This window comes from Cervus canadensis, chromosome 29, assembly GCF_019320065.1.
Source record: "Cervus canadensis isolate Bull #8, Minnesota chromosome 29, ASM1932006v1, whole genome shotgun sequence".
Taxonomy (NCBI): Eukaryota; Metazoa; Chordata; class Mammalia; order Artiodactyla; family Cervidae; genus Cervus; species Cervus canadensis.
In genome coordinates this window covers 20704216-20724878 of record NC_057414.1, presented here as the reverse complement: position 1 = coordinate 20724878, position 20663 = coordinate 20704216, and the positions used below count along the sequence as shown (strand labels likewise).

General features: G+C 36.7%; 1 protein-coding gene across 3 annotated transcripts in view; it reads left to right on the top strand.

The window, feature by feature from the left end:
* The window catches only part of ANO5 (anoctamin 5), a 102716-nt gene that overhangs the window by 23038 nt on the left and 59015 nt on the right, over positions 1-20663 (top strand). For 2 of the 3 annotated variants that reach the window (XM_043451407.1, XM_043451408.1), the window contains 4 exons: positions 1343-1456; positions 10156-10224; positions 11698-11982; positions 16859-16972. In XM_043451407.1, coding sequence (XP_043307342.1) covers positions 1343-1456; positions 10156-10224; positions 11698-11982; positions 16859-16972 — 582 coding nt within the window. The remainder of the gene's footprint in view (positions 1-1342; positions 1457-10155; positions 10225-11697; positions 11983-16858; positions 16973-20663) is intronic. The other variant, XM_043451410.1, reaches the window with a different exon arrangement.

Below are 20663 nucleotides of genomic sequence, written 5' to 3'. Positions count from 1 at the left end.
GCAAAAAACTCAGACATAACATTTAAATGATGAAATCTTGATATGTAATCTCTGCACTCCTTGAGTATTTTTTATTTCTTCATTCTTTTTTCACTCATTTCCTCCTGTGCAGTGGGAGCTAGTTCTTTCTGAGACATACTAGTTATGCATTCATATAAATAAAATACAGTTATTCTGTTCATAAACCACAGATCAAACATGAGATTTTTTTCTTATTCTTACTTGACTGATCTACATCCAGTCCTTTTTATGCGTGATTTGCCTGGCCTAACTTGAATGAAAAACAGCATAGAATACCATAAAAGAAACTCATACACTGAAATAAATACCAGTTATGAAAATTAAAAACCCAGTTCCCCATTCACTAGTTAGCTCAAGCAGTTGGAAAGTTGTCTATATTATAAATCTGCATCACAGGGTTAGAGAGATCACTGATATGCACTGTATCCTCTATTTACATCATTCTAGGTATTATATGTGGGCTGTTCCAAATATTAACTATGACATATTACATATGAACTCCCAAGAGGACCAAATCAGTCAAACTTAAAATCTCTTCTTTTTGAAGCTCTCTGATGTTTTTGTAGTTTTGAAAGGGGAGGAATTAATGAACCATACATGTGAAGGGTAAATTTGCAAGTTTGACCATTTTACTGAGAGAATTGGTAACAGATTTAAACAGGGCATTGATTTTAGCTCACTTAAATAATTGATGTTGAAAAGGAGATTTGTATAATAAAAATAAATGGAAAAAAAAAAAAGGAGATTTGTATGCGAGTTTACTTGAAGCCAGCTAGCAAGCTAACTTGCTTTCTAATTTTTAGTTGCATCTTGATTTTAACCCTTCAAAAAGTTAATTAAAAAGCAATTTTATGAAAACATAGCATGAGCATTAATTATGTTTTTGTTCTTGCAGTGAGATTCATTAATTAGTCTGTAATGAATTATACCCCTAAAGTAGTATGTGACCATGGATTATTTGTTGGACTTATTGGTATTTTGCTTAATGAAGTAACAAGTCTTTCTCTGAATATGCTTTTGGGATCAATGTATACATGTATTCATTTTGTATTTTGGTATAATTGTAACATTTTTATTATATGTGCATGTAGTCAATATGCTTAGTTTCATCTTGAGTCTTCATTGCTTAATATGTAACTTCTTTATGGATGTGACTTTCTAAAATAAGCATGATCTTCCATTGATGAAAGCTCTGTCTTTATCTGTCATTTTCGGAAAATGAAATTAGATGGTGACCAAATTTTAACTTAATTTCTTTCATGTTTTTGCCATCTGAAAATAAAACTGTAATTTAAAGCTGTGCCATTCATGTCTCCTGCAGTTTAAAAAAGATGAACAAAGCAAAGACTCTATCTTCTTCAGAGATGGGATTAGGAAAATTGATTTTGTGCTTTCCTATGTTGATGACATAAAGAAAGAAGCAGAACTGAAGGCGGTAAGTACTTACGAGAGAGAGATGGGAATAATAAGAAGCACATTCCATAATTTGACAGGGGTCTTTCCACTGAAATTATTTTGTAAAGGTTAGCGGCCCCAGAGTATTTCTGGAAGCAGAAACTGAGTGGAAAGACTACAAAATATGCAACCCAAAAATACATATGTAATTTCAATTTTTTTTTTAACATTTTGGACAGGGGCTTCTTTTTGTAGTTCACCTTTGTTCTTAAATGTGACCACCAGAATTTGGGTGTATGTATGAATATAATATTTATCTTTTGTATTCAATTTCATTTCAGCTTTCATTAATCCATTCTATCTGAAATAGCCTTGACATTATGTTCTTTCTGAACTTACATTATCACTTTCTAAACTTACATTATTTATTTGTGTTTTTTTTTACTTGTTTACTGTCTCCAACACCATAAAGTAAGTTCACAAAACCAAAGACTTTGTCTTGTTTCTTACTGTATACTTGAATGCCTAGAGGAGTAGTTGGAGAATAATGGATGCTTAATAAATATTGGTTGGTTGGTTTAGTGTGTTGTGTCCAACTAAGTTGTGTCCAACTCTTTTGTGACCCCATGGACTGTGTAGCCTGCCAGGCTTCTCTGTCCAAGGGATTTTCCAGACAAGAATGCTGGAGTGGGTTGCCATTTCCTTTTCCAGGGGATCTTCCTGACCCAGGGATTGAACCTGGGTCGCCTGCTTTGCAGGCAGATTCTTTGCTGATTGAGCCATTAAATATTTGAGGTGTCCTGCAGTCCATGGGGCCTCAAAGAGTTGGATATGACTTAGTGACTGAACAACAGCAGCAATGGGTAAGCATATAAACACACATTTACTAACATGCTTAACATAGGAAATAAATGTCCCATGAAGTAAAAAACTAAAGATATTATGTAAGTCCCTGTACATATCCCTCCCTGTTCTTTTCTTCTACTCTTTCTCTGGAAACTCTTCCACCAGGGCACTAAAATTCATTCACTGTCACCACTTTCAGCTCTTGTCTGAATCTCTCTTCAAGCCTAGCTTCTCCTGGGGATTTGATGCCATCCTCAGCAGCCCTCTTAAGTGGTGGAGGTTTTTCCCCTGCAGACTGTTTTTCCGGAGATGGGTGAATGCCTGCTCTCCTTGTATCTTGTTGTTGATTCCAGTCCATCCTCCCTTGCTTAGCCCTAAAACTACTGAGCTTTAAATCTCATCGGTTGATTCCTCCAGTTCCATTCTTCTTTCTCAAGATTGCTTTGGCTATTCGAGGTTTATTGTATTTCCATACAAATTGTAAATTATTTGTTCTAGTTCTGTGAAAAATACCGTTGGTAGCTTCATAGGGATTGCATTGAATCTATAGATTGCTTTGGGTAGTATAGCCATTTTCACAATATTGATTCTTCCAATCCATGAACTCGGTATGTTTCTCCATCTGTTTGTGTCCTCTTTGATTTCTTTCATCAGTGTTTTATAGTCTTCTATGTATAGGTCTTTTGTTTCTTTAGGTAGATATACTCCTAAGTATTTTATTCTTTTTGTTGCAATGGTGAATGGTATTGTTTCCTTAATCTCTCTTTCTGTTTTCTCATTGTTAGTGTATAGGAATGCAAGGGATTTCTCTGTGTTAATTTTATATCCTGTGACATTACTGTATTCATTGGTTAGCTGTAATAATTTTCTGGTAGAGTCTTTAGGGTTTTCTATGTAGAGGATCATGTCGTCTGCAAACAGTGAGGGTTTTACTTCTTCTTTTCCTATCTGGATGCCTTTTATTTCTTTTTCTGTTCTGATTGCTGTGGCCAAAACTTCCAACACTATGTTGAATAGTAGTGGTGAGAGTGGGCACCCTTGTCTTGTTCCTGACTTTAGGGGAAATGCTTTCAATTTTTCACCATTGAGGATAATGTTTGCTGTGGGTTTGTCATATATAGCTTTTATTATGTTGAGGTATGTTCCTTCTATGCCTGCTTTCTGGAGAGTTTTTATCATAAATGGATGTTGAATTTTGTCAAAGGCTTTTTCTGCATCTATTGAGATAATCATATGGTTTTTATCTTTCAATTTGTTAATGTGGTGTATTACATTGATTGATTTGTGGATATTAAAGAACCCTTGCATTCCTGGGATAAAGCCCACTTGGTCATGATGTATGATTTTTTTAATATGTTGTTGGATTCTGTTTGCTAGAATTTTGTTAAGGATTTTTGCATCTATGTTCATCAGTGATATTGGCTGCCTGACTTCAGGCTCTACTACAAAGCCACAGTCATCAAGACAGTATGGTATGGCACAAAGACAAAAATATAGATCAATGGAACAGAATAGAAAGCCCAGAGATAAATCCACGAACCTATGGACACCTTATCTTTGACAAGGAGGCAAGGATATACAATGGAAAAAAGACAACCTCTTTAACAAGTGATGCTGGGAAAACTGGTCAACCACTTGTAAAAGAATGAAACTAGAACACCTTCTCACACCATATACAAAATAAACTCAAAGTGGATTAAAGATCTAAATGTAAGACCAGAAACTATAAAACTCCTAGAGGAGAACATAGGCAAAACACTCTCCGACATAAATCACAGCAAGGTCCTCTATGACCTACCTCCCAGAATATTGGAAATAGAAGCAAAAATAAACAAATGGGACCTAATTAAACTTAAAAGCTTTTGCACAACAAAGGAAACCATAAGCAAGGTGAAAAGACAGCCTTCAGAATGGGAGAAAATAATAGCAAATGAAGCAACAGACAAAGGATTAATCTCAAAAATATACAAGCAACTCCTGAAGCTCAATTCCAGAAAAATAAATGACCCAATCCAAAAATGGGCCAAAGAACTAAACAGACATTTCTCCAAAGAAGACATACAGATGGCTAACAAACACATGAAAAGATGCTCAACATCACTCATTATCAGAGAAATGCAAATCAAAACCACAATGAGGTACCATTACACGCCAGTCAGGATGGCTGCTATCCAAAAGTCTACAAAGCAATAAATGCTGGAGAGGGTGTGGAGAAAAGGGAACCCTCTTACACTGCTGGTGGGAATGCAAACTAGTACAGCCACTATGGAGAACAGTGTGGAGATTTCTTAAAAAACTGGAAATAGAACTGCCATATGACCCAGCAATCCCACTTCTGGGCATACACACCGAGGAAACCAGAACTGAAAGAGACACATGCGCCCCAATGTTCATCACAGCACTCTTTATAATAGCCAGGAGATGGAAGCAACCTAGATGCCCATCAGCAGACAATAGATAAGGAAGCTGTGGTACATATACACTGTGGAATATTACTCAGCCATTAAAAAGAAATTCATCTGAATCAGTTCTAATGAGATGGATGAAACTGGAGCCCATTATACAGAGTAAAGTAAGCCAGAAAGATAAAGACCAATACAGTATTCTAACGCATATATATGGAATTTAAAAAGATGGTAATGATAACCCTATATGCAAAACAGAAAAAGAGACACAGATGTACAGAACAGACTTTTGGACTCCGTGGGAGAAGGCGAGGGTTGGATGTTGAGAGAATAGCATTGAAACAAGTATACTATCAACCGTGAAGCAGATCACCAGCCCAGGTTGGATGCATGAGACAAGTGCTCAGGGCTGGTGCACTGGGAAGACCCAGAGGGATGGGATGGGGAGGGAGGTGGGAGGGGGGATCAGGATGGGGAACACATGTAAATCCATGGCTGATTCATGTTAATGTATGGCAAAAACCACTACAATATTTTAAAGTAATTAGCCTTCAACTAATAAAAATAAATGGAAAGAAAAAATCTCATTGGAGTTATCACTACCCAGTATTGTTGCTGCCCTTATTCTGTCCCTGATCTTCCAACAGGGAAGATTTTGTTAAGAAAAAGTTTCTCAACAATTTTAGCTCCTGGTTCACTATTACTCTCTACACCCAAGCTCCTTTTTAAATTATTTATAATCTCAATGCATATATAGATGATTATTTTGGCATCCTGGCCTCTCTGTTCATTGAACTCCCTTTTCCAGTTATCTTAGTCTCTAACTCAGCCCTTCATTCCCCTAGAACTTGCCTTTACTAAAAGCTACAAGTCTTTACAATCTCATTCCAAGTATCCAGCTGTCTGACCAATATCCTTCTTCCTTCAACTCACCAGGACCAGGTTAAATAAAATTATGTTAATCTTCTTACTGCTGCTCCTTATCTTTATGCTCTTTTTTATGCTTGTTCAGTTTAAATCTCATATCAAGTTATACTTCATGGCAAATGTCATCAAACCCCTTGGTCCTCTCTCAATCATACTAAACTTTGCAAAACAACTTTGTTAAACCCAACTGTCTACCTAATACATGCCAGAACCATGCAGAAAGAAAGACATATAACTCACTTACTGACTTTATCTCGTATTTGTGCCAATGGACCTCAACTAGGCCCTTAATGCTATCTGGCAGTCACACTTTACTTCTTTAAATTATTCAGTTTCCCAATCTGCTGGATGACTGTTTTATAACCTTTTCTCTCTCTTATCTTGGATGTATCCTTCTTATTTTCAAGCTTGGCTGACCACTTTTCTAAGTCATTGAGAAAACTGAAGCAAGTAGAAGAGAAATTATTAATTTTCATTACCATATCTGTCCATCTACCAGTATCTTCATCTGTGTAATCTACCTTTCTTTCTGTTACCAAAGATGAGCTGTCTGTCCTTCTGTTTAAAGCCAAGAACTCTGCTTGTGTCCTGAATCAGTTTTTAGGGATCAGAAAGACTACCCCCAGGTTTGCTGATTCATTAAAAGACCTCACAGGACACAGCATGCAGCCGTACTCAATGGCTATGATTTATTGCAATGAAATAAGTAAAGCAAAATCAGCAAAAGGAAAAGAATGCATGGGACAAAATCCAGAGAAAATCAGATACAAGCTTGTAAGAGTTCTCACCAGGTGGAGGGGAGTCATGGAACGCACTTGATTTTTCCAGTAACAATGTGTGACATTGCACTGGAAGTGTTGACTGTTATGGAAACTCATTAATGATGCAGCGCTGTGGGATTTTACTGTAGGATTTTACTTGTCACCTTCTGCTCAGCTCATACCGATATTTCATAGTCCTGAAGGGAAGCAAGTGTTCAGTATAAATGACATAGTTTGTACAAAACAGGTGAAGTGAAGTCAGCCACTCTTAGTAGATCTGAGAGTGGTGGGAACACTCCCCCAAATCAGTTTCCAAACACCAGAACCAACCTTGCAGTCAGGCCTAAGAATAGCAGTTTTAAGCCTGTTACAGTATGCCTACTTAGGGATGTTGCTTTTATGATTCTTTCTCCCTTAAACTGCATTTTGTGTTGTTCTTTACTGAATCATTTCTTTCAACAGGTGAATGTGATGTTAATTTTTCCGTATTTAAAAAATAAAAACTAAAAAAGCAAGAACAAAAACCTTCTCTTGATCTGTTTCCCTGCCAGCTACTGTCAATTTCTGTTTTCTTTTGGCTCAGTTTTCTCTTAAACCCATTCCTATCAGGCCTTAACCTCACCCACTCTTCTCACGTTTATATAAATGAATCTAGTGTTCAAGTCTCAACATTCATTTTGCTTGACCTATTAGCAGCATCTGCCACTACTTAGCATTCCTTTCTCTATGCTGCACATTCTTGACTTGGCTTCCAAGTCTCCACATTCTTTCGGTTTTCTTCTTATTTCACTAGCCACTGCTTTTCAATTTTTGCTTCGCCCTGATCCATTGTTAGTGTAGTGCCTTAGGTTCTGTCCTTGATCCTCTTCCTGTCTCAATCTACACTGATTTCTTTGATGATACATCCAGTCTCACAGTTTTAAAATTTAAGACCATGTTTGTGCTAATTCTGTTTACTTTTCCACTTCATACTTCTTTCCTATATGGCTATTCTGTATCTCTCCTCAGAAGTCTTACAGAATCTCAGACTCAGCAGGTCTAAAATGAACTCCTGGACTTCTCCCCAAAGCTGATTCATCTACAAGTCTTCCTCATCTACAGTTATTTATCATATATTTCAGTAGTTGCAAAGGACAGAATTTATAGTGTATTGTAAATGGTCCAGTTAAATCACTTCTTAGCTTGTACCCCTAGAAGGTAAATGTCGTGGCAATTTGTCACCCATCATCATTTATTTTGAAAAAATGAATTATATGAAGAAACTTTTTTAACACTTCAAATTTTACATAATTTACTTTTCTCCACCTAAAATTTTCCTTCCACTTTCTCTGTGTAATTTTTTCCTAATTTAAATGTGTTTTATATTTAGGAGGCTTCTATCATTTGTTCAGTCAAGTTTGCTACAACAAATGTGTATGTACATTGAAGGGTTTTTATTTCTTCATCAGAATGGTCTAAGCCTTAAGCTTTTTCTTTTGTTTTTTGAGGGTTTTTTTTTTTTTAATACAGTTGTACAAGTGCATAATTGGTAAAACTTGAAATACTATTTGACAAGTAATTATCAAACATCAAAAGTAAACTCATCCTAAATGCATCAGTTAATGAAATGAATGCAGGGGCTTTAAACAATATCTTCTTTTTCTTTTAATAATTTTGTTGATTTATTCATATTTACTGTGCTTGGTCTTCACTGCTGCTGCACAAACTTCCCTCTAGTTGTGGCTGTCAGTAGCTATTCACTCGTGTGGTTTTCAGGCTTCTCTTTGTGGTGGCTTCTCTTGTTGAGGAGCATGAGCTGTAAGGTACATGGGCTTCAGTAGTTGCTACTGCCAGACTCTAGAGCACAGGCTCAATAGTTGGGGCACACAAGCTTAGTTGCTCCGTGGCGTGCGGGATCCTCCCGGATCAGGTGCTAAACCCATGTCATCTGCCCTGGCAACAACTCCCCAGCATTGAGCCACCAGGGAAGCCCAACCAAATTTCCTTTATTCGTAGATGTATGAGAATTATTTCTAGAATGAGATGTTTCAGCTTCAAGTATATTCTTTTTTTTTTTTTATGTTAGTATAAATTAGGCTTGTTCAGATAAATAAGTAGATTGGAACAGAAATGGTACTCTTTTAGCAGCTTTAATCTTCTTGGGTGAACTCCTGAATTACAGCAGCAGATTGCCAAGTGATTTGTCATAAAAGTAACATTTGATGGTCTATCACCTAACAATACTTAGCTCAGCTTTCAGTTTTACTGAAGTTGGAGAACTGGTGTCCCCATGTCTCACAGAAGCATTTGTTACTGTAATGAGAGGAGGTATTCACTTTTTTGGAAGAAAAGCTATGACCAACATAGCCAGCATGTTAAAAAGGAGAGACATCACTTTGCCGACAAAGGTCCGCCTAGTCAAAGCTATGGTTTTTCCATTAGTTATGTATGGATGTGAGAGTTGGACTATAAAGAAAGCTGAGCACCGAAGAATTGATGCTATTGAACTGTGGTGTTGGAGAAGACTTTTGAGAGTCCCTTGGACATCAAGGAGATCAAACCAGTCAATCTTAAAGGAAATCAGTCTTGAATATTCATTGGAAGGACTGATGCTAAAGCTGAAACTCCAATACTTTGCTACTTGATGGGAAGAATTGACATACTGGAAAAGACCCTGATGCTGGGAAAGATTGAAGGCAGGAGGAGATGGTTGGATGGCATCACTGACTCCATTGACATGAGTTTGAGTAAGCTCCGGGAGTTGGTTATGGACAGGGAAGCCTGGCGTGCTGCAGTCCATGGGGTCACAAAGAGTTGGACACGACTGGGTTACTGAACTGAACTTATTCACTTTTTTAATACTGATAATGTACTTTGAATGTCCTTCTCGCCCCTTGTTTTGTTTTTGTTTTGTTTTTGCTTTCCTGGAGGATTGCAGCCTGCTTTTTCTGTTGGTAACATAAGAGAAGGGCAGTTGTGAAAAAGTATCAGATAGGGGAGAATTGTTCATAAACATATTCTCACATGTTGTAAATGTTGGATGTTGGAGAAAAAGAACACGTTAAAATTATATTCCTTGTAAAGTTTGAAGATCTCTCAAGGTGGACATATGCATTTGAAGATATGTCCTGTGATATCCTAGTAAAACCTTTTAAAATTTCATTTACTATTTTTCATAGTTATATCATAATTTTTTACATTTAAGTCACAGTTGCAACTTTTTATACTTACATGAGGGTTAACTCATACTTGAATTATACTTAAATCACAGTTACAATTTTTCACACTTACAGTTAAAGCCAAAAGCATTTTGAATAGTTAATTATTGCTTTAAAGCTCGCAAGTAATGATTATTCACATTTAATTGAATTAAATTTAATTTTACTTTTTCTGAGTGAAGCTATTCTTCATAATTAAAAAGTCATGATGATATTTTGCCTGAAAATTGCATTAAATATGTCATTTGTTTAAAGTGTCTGATATCTTTGTAGGACTGAGTCTTCCCAACTAGAAGTATAATATATCTCTGTTTATCAAAATGTTTTAAGTTAATTTAGTAAAGTTTTCTGTGTTTTTTTTTCAGAGGAGCAGTCCTGCATATTTCCTGGAGGTTATTCCTAAATATATTGATTTTTATAGTTATAGTGTGAATTATAATACAGGTGAAAAGTCATTCATGGCACTCAGATGGGGGTAATACATAGAATGCTTTTATATACAACAAGGGAATGTCTGAAGGCCCAGTCATTGTGTAACAAGTCTGTTTATCACTGGGCAAATAAAAGTATTTTACAGAATTCTACTGATTTGTTTTTCCATAGGAAAGAAGAAAAGAATTTGAACAAAATCTCAGAAAAACTGGTCTTGAGTTGGAAATTGAAGATAAAATGGTAAATGTAGTTATTAGTCTATACCAGAGTCTTGGTTTTTTAAGTTTTGTTTCCTTGTACTCTGACCTTTGACTGACTAGACTTTTGTGTTTGGGAGCAAAGTAATAGTTTTTCTGGCTTACCAACATTTGCACTGGGGTTGAGAGGGCCTGTGATATTCTAGGTGAATAACTAAGTCAGTGCTCTGAAATTGAGATGATGAGTGATGAGTGGAACACTTTAAAAATAGGCATGCATAGTTCTTGTCAGGATCCAGAGAAAGTAAAGACATGGTTTTTGTTTCATATCTGTCTCATTTTGAAGGTGGCCTATAATCTAACATCTTAACTAGTTAACCTGGCTATCTTGCAACACAAACTTTTAGCTAAGGCCTAGACATTTTTTCTGCTCATTAATATGACTTTTTTTTTTCTAGCCTACTGTTTACTTGTCTAGAATTTCTTTCCATATTGCTTTTAAAGACCTATTTCAGATCCAACCCTGTCCATGAAACTCTAATACTCTAGTTCTAAGTTAATATTCTCTACTTCATATTTATCACTGAATTTTTTCTTACTAAACTCTAGTAAATATGAATTATGCCACATATTCTATCTGTAACTTAACTATTCTCCTTTGTAATGAACTGTTGTTACCTAAAGTTCTTCTCCTAGGTATAGGCAATACATTGAAACTGGGTAAGAAGAGCAAGTACGTCTTATACTTTGTGTGTATTTCTCATATATCCTAAGCACAGTTCTGAGCTAATAACTAGTTGTTAAAAATGTAAGGGATTGTCCAGAACCACATGTGTTTCTATGGATATCAGGCTCATGTACATTGACCCTGATATATATTTTTAAAAAGACTCTCACTTTGTTTTTCTATGTCTCTTTCTTTCTCACACACATGCATAATGTGTGTGTATATACATGTGTGTGTATATGTGTGTGTGTGTTGTTATTTTTAGCTGCCAAGTGGTGTCTGACTCTTTTGCAACCCAGTGAACTGTAGCCCACTAGGCTCCTCCATCTATGGGATTTCCCAGGCAAGATTACTGGAATGGGTTGCCATTTCCTTCTCCAGGGGATCTTCCCAACCCATGGATTGAACCTGTGCCCCTCCTGCATTGCAGACAGATTCTTTACCACTGAGCCCCCAGGAAAACCCACATATTATACATGTGTGTGTATATATATATATATATGAGAAAGAAATGGCAATCCACTCCAGTATTCTTGCCTGGGAAATCCCATGAACTGAGGAGCCTGGTGGGCTACAGTCCATGGGGTCACAAAGAACCAGATACAAGTGAGCAACTAAACAAGAAGAAGGTATGTACTACTGTTTTAAGCATTACTCTTCTAGAAATTTTGCTGAAAGTTTTCAAAAAATTGAAAATGCTGTGACATCTTTAATTTGAGGTTTTGTAAATATTTTCTTTCTTTAATCAATTTAGTAATCTTTCCACTATTTTGCCTCCATTTTATACAGAACTCTGAAGATGGAAGGACTTATTTTGTCAAGATCCATGCCCCTTGGGAGGTGTTAGTTACTTACGCCGAAGTGTTGGGAATGAAAATGCCTGTTAAGGAGAGTGATATTCCCTCAGATGACAGAATCCCTTTTAGGTGTATGCTTGAGCCTCTGAAGCTCCCCCGGGATGTGAAGCACCCCACCCCGGAATATTTCACTGTCCAGTTCACCAGACATCGGCAAGAGCTCTTCCTCATTCAAGATGAGTCAAGCTTCTTTCCGTCCTCATCAAGAAACAGAATTGTAGGTAGAGAAAACCTTTGGGTACATCCCTTCAAGTTTGCTTTTATATGTGTACGTGGGCAATACCATGACTGCAAGGTGTTTCTGTGTAAATTTTGATGTGTTCCATGATATTGGGCAAGTTTGAATGTCCATCTTGGACCACTTAACCCTGTCAACCTCCCTATTTCTCAAATTGTTTCATAAAAGTGAATAGTTGACAGTGTGAATATAGCAAAGAGAGGCCTCATGCAATATTGGGGAAATTACTTAATTGAGACCTAGAGGACTTTGATGTAAGATTTCTGTAAGATCATTCTATAATTTTAGCATTTGATTTTATATATTCAGTGCATATTAGGAGAAATATTAGTCATTCCAAATGGAAATGAAATGTTTTAATTTCTTTATATATGGTGTTGACTGGGAAAAAAAGAAGCACAACCTAAATGTTGAGAATTATGTTTTATTCAGGGACATTGTCATAGACTATAGCCCAGAAACAGCCTCAGATAACTCTGAGGAACTGTTGCAAAGAGGTCATGGAGGACCCAGGATAAAAAGGAGTTTTTGCTAGGAAAAAAAAAAAAAAAAACCACACACAACGTGTAGTGGAGCATTAAAAGATTACAGCTAGTCGCAAAACACAGATATCTCAAGTTAATAATTTTAGTGCTTTTCTGGGTATGGGAAGATTCAGAAGTCTGGGCTTGTTGAAATTGTTCCTTTGGTATACCTCTTAACTATGTAGGACCTGTATCCTGCTTTTCTCTGTCCTGAATTACCCATTGTGGGATGGCTGCAGTGGTAAATGGCTTGGTGGCAGGCAACATTCTTTGTTTATTGAAATGGCAGGCATTATTTTATTTTGTCCACAATAGACAGCATTTGAGAAACATCAGAGCTTTTTCCTTTCATTTAAAACCATTTTCAGTCTTTTTTATAATAATATTTCCTCTCCAGTTGTAGTCCTAGAATCTTTAAGTTTCTCATTAAAAATCTCTCACCATTTCCTTGCCCCTGTTTCTTCTTGTTAAGATAAGACTAATGCCCACCTCATAGGTTACCCTGAGAATTAAATGAGTTAAGGTGTGAATGACTTTGAATAGTTTGTGGAATGCATGAGAGATTTACTAAGTGTGAGATCCTATTATTATTGATCTGACTTCAGAGGAAAAAAATTCAGGTTCTTTGTTACTCTTTTCCCCATGTATCTAATGAAATCACCAGGGTTCTAACAATGACTAGAGTCTTCTTTAGATTACTTACTCTTTACTTGAGGAATGAGAGACTTCATTCCCCTTAGATTTACCACTCCTAAGTTTCCAAGAAGGATTTTGAAATAATCATTCTTCTAGTCCCTAGATCTGGTTTTTGAAAAATTCACTGACAGGAATATTAAATAAAATGTAATACCTAGAATTTTTTTAAAAAAATGCAAATCAGCAAACTAAAAGTTCTCTCCCTTGTCTTACCTGGATTAAAAAGCACCAGCAGCAGGAACAGCAGATCTAAGAGGCACCATTTAAGGGAATGTTGAGCACATGGCATGAAACCAAAAGGCCAGGTTTTAATTCACAAATCTACTTTATAAACCAGATACTCTGTTTTAAAACAGAGAGAATGGTAAAGACTAGCATTCTTGGAAAGATCAAATGAAAGACTATACATGAAAGTGAAAAAGCGAAAGCAAAGTCGCTCAGTCGTGTCCGACTCTTTGCGACCCTGTGGACTGTAGCCCACCAGGCTCCTCAATCCACGGAATTTTCCAGGCAAGAATATTGGAGTGGGTTGCCATTTCCTTCTCCAGGGGATCTTCCCAACCCAAGGATCGAACCCGGGTCTCCCGCATTGCAGGCAGACGCTTTACCATCTGAGCCACCTGAACTGTGGCAGTATACATGAAGCTCTCTGTAAACTGTAAATGCTTTAAAAAATTGCTAGCAATAGGCGATTGAACTTATAGGATTAAGTAAGTCACTTGTTCAGGTATAGAAAGGTCAGTACTCATTTATCTTTACTTGTTTTTTGTCACGAGTGCTAATACCTTAGGTTAATTCAGCTTTAAAACTCAACAACTTCCCCTCCTTCATAGTGGAGCGATACTGTTCTTGCTCTGTTCAGAAAGTTATTTGGAAAATTGATGTAGAAAAGACCCTTCCTTCCTATCTTCAACTGGAACATTGTAGTTTATGTACATATAAACTGTACAGTGTTACAAGAACATCTTTCATTGGTACAGGATTTCATACTTTTCAAAGCATCTTCACAATCATCATGATATCTGAGCCTCACAATGTGTATTTCACAGATGACCCCTCTGTTAGGCTTTTTTGGCTATACTATTTGCCGCATAATTTATTCTAAGTTCATCTACTAATTGAAGTGTTCATAATTATAAAGCTTCTCATATATCTGTGTGAAGCAGGTACCTACAACTTGGAACCAGATGCCTAGACTACACTCCCATATAGAGAAAAGGAAACAGCAATGCTGTATTTCTTGACGTTTACATTTGAAAGAGATGGTTCCTAGAAAACTTAAGAAAAACACTCCTGAGTTAGAGAACTGGCAAGAAGTTTATTTAGCTTTTAAAAGGATTTGCATACATCTCTGAGAGAAGAGAAAAAGAATTTATAATTATAAATCTCTGAAGGAAATGCTCTAAGATTTAGCACCAGGGAAATGTCTGTTCTTTCATTCCTTCCTCCATCCCTCTATCCTTCTTTACTCTCTCTTTTTTCCTTCCTCTCTTTCTTTCTTACTGTTTTGACATATACCAAATGCATGTATCCAAATTGTATTCTTCTTAGTCATATTTGCAAGTATATACTTAAAACAGTGATACCTCAAATGTGCAAAATAGTTTTGAGTTTCCTTAAAATACTATTACTATTAATAATAGCAAATATTTAAATAGCACTTACTATATCCTAGAAACTTTTTTTGTACAACATAGTGATTCAATAGTTTTGCCGGTTATACTCCATTTAAATGATAAAATACTGGTTATATTCCCTGTGCTCTATAATATATCCATGTATCCTATTTATTTTGCATATAATTGTTTGTATCTCCTATTTCTTGGCCTTATCTCACCCCTCCCACCTCCTTCTCCCTACTGATGACCACTAGTTTGTTCTCTCTGAATCTGTTTCTGTTTTTTTATATTCATTCATTTTAATTTTTTAGATTCTACATATCATATTCTACATATTTGTCTTTCTCTGACTTATTTCACTTAGAGTACTACCCTTCAGGTTCGTCAGTGTTATGGTGGATGGCAAAATTGAATTCTTATTTGTGGCTGAGATCTATACTTTTAGATCTGTACTTATCCTTACAGTTTCTCCTTTTGTTATTACTTTATGATAATAAAGTTTAAACACAGGCCTTCCACAGTCCTCTTCTGTTTCATAAATTGTTATCTGAACTATTTATCCTCATCAATCCCGTGAAACAAAGTACTTGCCAGGTGAATTAACCAAACTTCAATTGGACTTCTTTCTTCCCCAAAAGACCCTAAACTTTGATGTACCCGTAACCTGAGCCAATGTTGGCATGTAGACTAGCCCTTCCTTAACACAAAGAAAGACACTTCCTGAACCAGGCTTCCTTCTCCATGTTCCCATATCTCTGTATCACAGTAGTCTGCCTCATCCTCTTCCTATAATTCTTTAAAGTCACTCCTAAGTCTAAATTTGTTTTTATTTGACAATACCATGCTGTATTTATTAACATAGCTTTATCATAAGTCTTAATATCTGGAAGAATAAAGTTTTCCACTTTGTTAGCTCCCCAATATGGAGTTCTTTTTGGTGAATCTTTCCTAGGGAAATAATCCAAAGTATGTAAAATAGCTAATATTTATCACATTATTTATAAAATTAAAACTACCTCACATAAATTATCATTTATTTACCAAGACGTAAGTATTAAACAGCCCTTAAAATGAATAACCAGATTAGATAATGATTTAAGGATGACAGACCTTGTAATCAGCAATTCCTTAGAGAATAAAATGTTTAAAAGGTGAGGGAAAGAGAAATAGACCTACACAGTGCTAAAAAGGCTGAAATCAGAAAAGCAGAAATTCTGAAAAGTTTCTGAAAGACAAAAAACAGATGAGATTGAATTGACACATATACAAGAACACAATCCAAGGAAAATATAGAGTTTTATAAAGGATAAGACTCATAAAAATATGTAAATAATCCCACAGTAGTTATATAGAGAGGTATGATCTTCTTGAGTTAATAAATTCATCATCTTGTGTTAATATTAGGAAAAGGCCCTGTATAAAACATCAGAGTAATGAATTGGAAAGCATTCAAGACAACTTGGCCAAGTGTCAATTCTACTCCCTATTACCCTAACTCAACTGTTAGGAGCAGTGATATTAGACTCGAACTTAAAGCCCCAATTATAGTATCGATTCTGGTGCAAAGAACTCCCAGAGGAGCTTGGGACATGAGAAGAAAGATTAAGTTATAAGCCATTCTTCCTCTCCCTGAGGGAATAAGGAGCTCTCAAACCCAGGAGGTGAAGTACCTGTAGTTCTACACAACCCTACCTTCTGCATCTTCCCCCAAACAGCAAGGGGAAGATTCCTTCCATTACCAGAGCCTGTATCTGCATTGAGAAAATGTGTGTGTGTGTGTGTGTGTGTGTGTGTGTGTGTGTGTGTTTAGTTGCACAGTCATGTCTGACTCTTTGTGATCCAATGGACTGTATGTAGCCTGCCAGGCTCCTTTGTCCATGGGGATTCTCCAGGCAAGAATACTGGAGTGGGTTGCCATGCCCTTCTCCTGAGAAAAAGTAGACATTGTTAAATTGTGATTTTGAAAAACATAGAAAGCATAGATTTCTGAAAGGTGTATCTGTGCTTACCTCATAGGTTTATTATATTCTCTCACGGTGTCCTTTTGGCGTGGAGGATGGGAAGAAAAGGTTTGGCATTGAAAGACTGCTAAATTCTCACACTTACTCATCTGCCTTTCCACTCCATGATGTAAGTATATGCTTGGTTTAGAAATACTAAGCCTGTTTTTGCTTTCCCACATTCAGAGGCTTACTTGTTGGGAGAAAGAATCTTCCATTTGCTTCCTCTTTCATGACAGGTTGCTTAATCTCACTTTTGTTGGGGAAAATCCCTTGGATTCCCTAGGTCTAAGCCGAGAACTATGCTGAAACACATAGTTAATACTCTCCACCTTGAGATTTCAATGGAAATTTATTAAAACATATTTACATTTGCACATGAGTTTTCTTTAGAACCCATATTGAAAATGGAAGTTATATTATTAATAAAAGAACATGTGTTCAAATTCATCAAATCTTTTCTTTTGTTTTTCTTTTTATTTTTTTTTTCATTTATTTATATTAGTTGGAGGCTATTTACTTTGCAATATTGTAGTGGTTTTTGCAATACATTGATATGAATCAGCCATGGATTTACATGTGTTCCCCATCCTGAACCCCCCTCCCACCTCCTTCCCCATCCCATCCTTCTGGGTCATCCTAGTGCACCAGCCCTGAGTACTTGTCTCATGCATCAAATCTGGACTGGTGATCTGTTTCACAATTGATAATATACATGTTTCAATGCTATTCTCTCAGAAAATCCCCACCTCGCCTTCTCCCACAGAGTCCAAAAGTCTGCTCTATACATCTGTGTCTCTTTTTCTGTCTTGCATATAGGGTTGTTGTTACCATCTTTCTAAATTCCATATATATGCATTAGTATACTGTATTGGTGTTTTTCTTTCTGGCTTACTTCACTCTGTATAGTGGGCTCCAGTTTCATCCACCTCATTAGAACTGATTCAAATGTATTCTTTTTAATGGCTGAGTAATATTCCATTGTATATATGTACCATTGCTTCCTTCCATCATCTGCTGATGGGCATCTAGGTTGCTTCCAGGTCCTGGCTATTATAAACAGTGCTGCGATGAATATTGCGGTACACGTGTCTCTTTCAGTTCTGGTTTCCTCGGTGTGTATGCCCAGGAGTGGGATTGCTGGGTCATATGGCAGTTCCATTTCCAGTTTTTTAAGGAATCTCCACATTGTTCTCCATAGTGGCTGTACTAGTTTGCATTCCCACCAAACGGTATAGGAGGGTTTCCTTTTCTCCACACCCTCTCCAGCATTTATTGCTTGTAGACTTTTGGATAGCAGTCATTCTGACTGGCATGTAATGGTACCTCATTGTGGTTTTGATTTGCATTTCTCTAATAACAAAGGTCCACCTGGTCAAGGCTATGGTTCTTCCAGTGGTCATGTATGGATATGAGAGTTGGACTATAAAGAAAGCTGAGTGCCGAAGAATTGATGCTTTTGAACTGTGGTGTTGGAGAAGACTCTTGAGAGTCCCTTGGACTGCAAGGAGATCCAACCAGTCCATCCTAAAGGAGATCAGTCTGGGTGTTCATTGGAAGGACTGATGCTGAAGCTGAAACTCCAATACTTTGGCCACCTCATGCAAAGAGTTGACTCATTGGAAAAGACCCTGATGCTGGGAGGGATTGAGGGGCAGGAGGAGAAGGGGACGACAGAGGATGAGATGCTGGATGACATCACCGACTCATGGGCATGAGTTTGAGTAAACTTGGGGAGCTGGTGATGGACAGGGAGGCCTGGCGTGCTGCGATTCATGGGGTCGCCAAGAGATCGGACATGACTGAGCGACTGAACTGAACTGAACTGAATAATGAGTGATGTTGAACATCTTTTTCATGTGTTTGTTAGCCATATGTATGTCTTCTTTGGAGAAATGTCTGTTTAGATATTTGGCCCATTTTTTGATTGGGTCATTTATTTTTCTGGAATTGAGCTGCAGGAGTTGCTTGTATATTTTTGAGATTAATTCTTTGTTGCTTCATTTGCTGTTATTTTCTCCCATTCTGAAGGCTGTCTTTTCACCTTGCTTATAGTTTCCTTTGTAGTGCAAAAGCTTTTAAGTTTCATTAGGTCCCATTTGTTTATTTTTGCTTTTATTTCCAATATTCTGGGAAGTGGGTGATAGAGGATCTTGCTGTGATTTATGTCGGGGAGTGTTTTGCCTATGTTCTCCTCTAGGAGTTTTTAGTTTCTGGTCTTTAATCCATTTTGAGTTTATTTTTGTGTATGGTGTTAGAAAGTGGTCTAGTTTCATTCTTTTACAAGTGGTTGGCCAGTTTTCCCAGCGCCACTTGTTAAAGAGGTTGTCTTTTCTCCATTGTATATTCTTGCCTCCTTTGTCGAAGATAAGGTGTCCGTAAGTACGTGGATTTATCTCTGGGTTTTCTATTTTGTTCCATTGATCTATATTTCTGTCTTTGTGCCATACCATACTGTCTTGATGACTGTCGCTTTGTAGTAGAGCCTGAAGTCAGGCAGGTTGATTCCTCCAGTTCCATTCTTCTTTCTCCAGATTGCTTTGGCTATTCGAGGTTTTTTGTGTTTCCATACAAATTGTAAATTATTTGTTCTAGTTCTGTGAAAAATACCATTGGTAGCTCTTTAGGGATTGCATTGAATCTATCGATTGCTTTGGGTAGTATAGTCATTTTGACAATATTGATTCTTCCAGTCCATGAACATGGTATATTTCTCCATCTATTTGTGTCCTCTTTGATTTCTTTCATCAGTGTTTTATAGTTTTCTATGTATAGGTCTTTTGTTTCTTTAGGTAGATATACTCCTAAGTATTTTATTCTTTTTTTTGCAATGGTGAATGGTATTGTTTCCTTAATTTCTCTTTCTGTTTTTTCATTGTTAGTACATAGGAATGCAAGGGATTTCTGTGTGTTAATTTTATATCCTGCAACTTTACCATATTCATTGATTAACTCTAGTAATTTTCTGGTAGAGTCTTTAGGGTTTTCTATGTAGAGGATCATGTCGTCTGCAATCAGTGAGGGTTTTACTTCTTCTTTTCCTATCTGGATTCCTTTTATTTCTTTTTCTGTTCTGATTGCTATGGCCAAAACTTCCAAAACTATGTTGAATAGTAGCAGTGAGAGTGGGCACTCTTCCCTTTTTCCTGACTTTAAGGGAAATGCTTTCAATTTTTCACCATTAAGGATAATGTTTGCTGTGGGTTTGTCATATATAGCTTTTATTATGTTGAGATATGTTCCTTCTATTCCTGTTTTCTGGAAGGTCTTTATGATAAATGGATGTTGAATTTTGTCAAAGGCTTTTTCTGCATCTATTGAGATAATCATATGGTTTTTATCTTTCAATTTGTTAATGTGGTGTATTACATTGATTGATTTGTGGATATTAAAGAATCCTTGCATTCCTGGGATAAAGCCCACTTGGTCATGATGTATGATTTTTTTAATATGTTGTTGGATTCTGTTTGCTAGAACTTTGTTAAGGATTTTTGCATCTGTGTTCATCAGTGATATTGGCTTGTAGTTTTCTTTTTTTGTGATATCTTTGTTTGATTTTGATATTAGGGTGATGGTGGCCTCATAGAATGAGTTTGGAAGCTTACCTTCTTCTGCAATTTTCTGGAAGAGTTTGAGTAAGGTAGGTGTTAGCTCTTCTCTAAATTTTTGGTAGAATTCAGCTGTGAAGCCATCTGGTCCTGGGCTTTTGTTTGCTGGAAGATTTCTGATTGCAGTTTCAATTTCTGTGCTTGTGATGGGCTTGTTAAGATCTTCTATTTCTTCCTGGCTCAGTTTTGGAAAGTTATAATTTTCTAAGAATT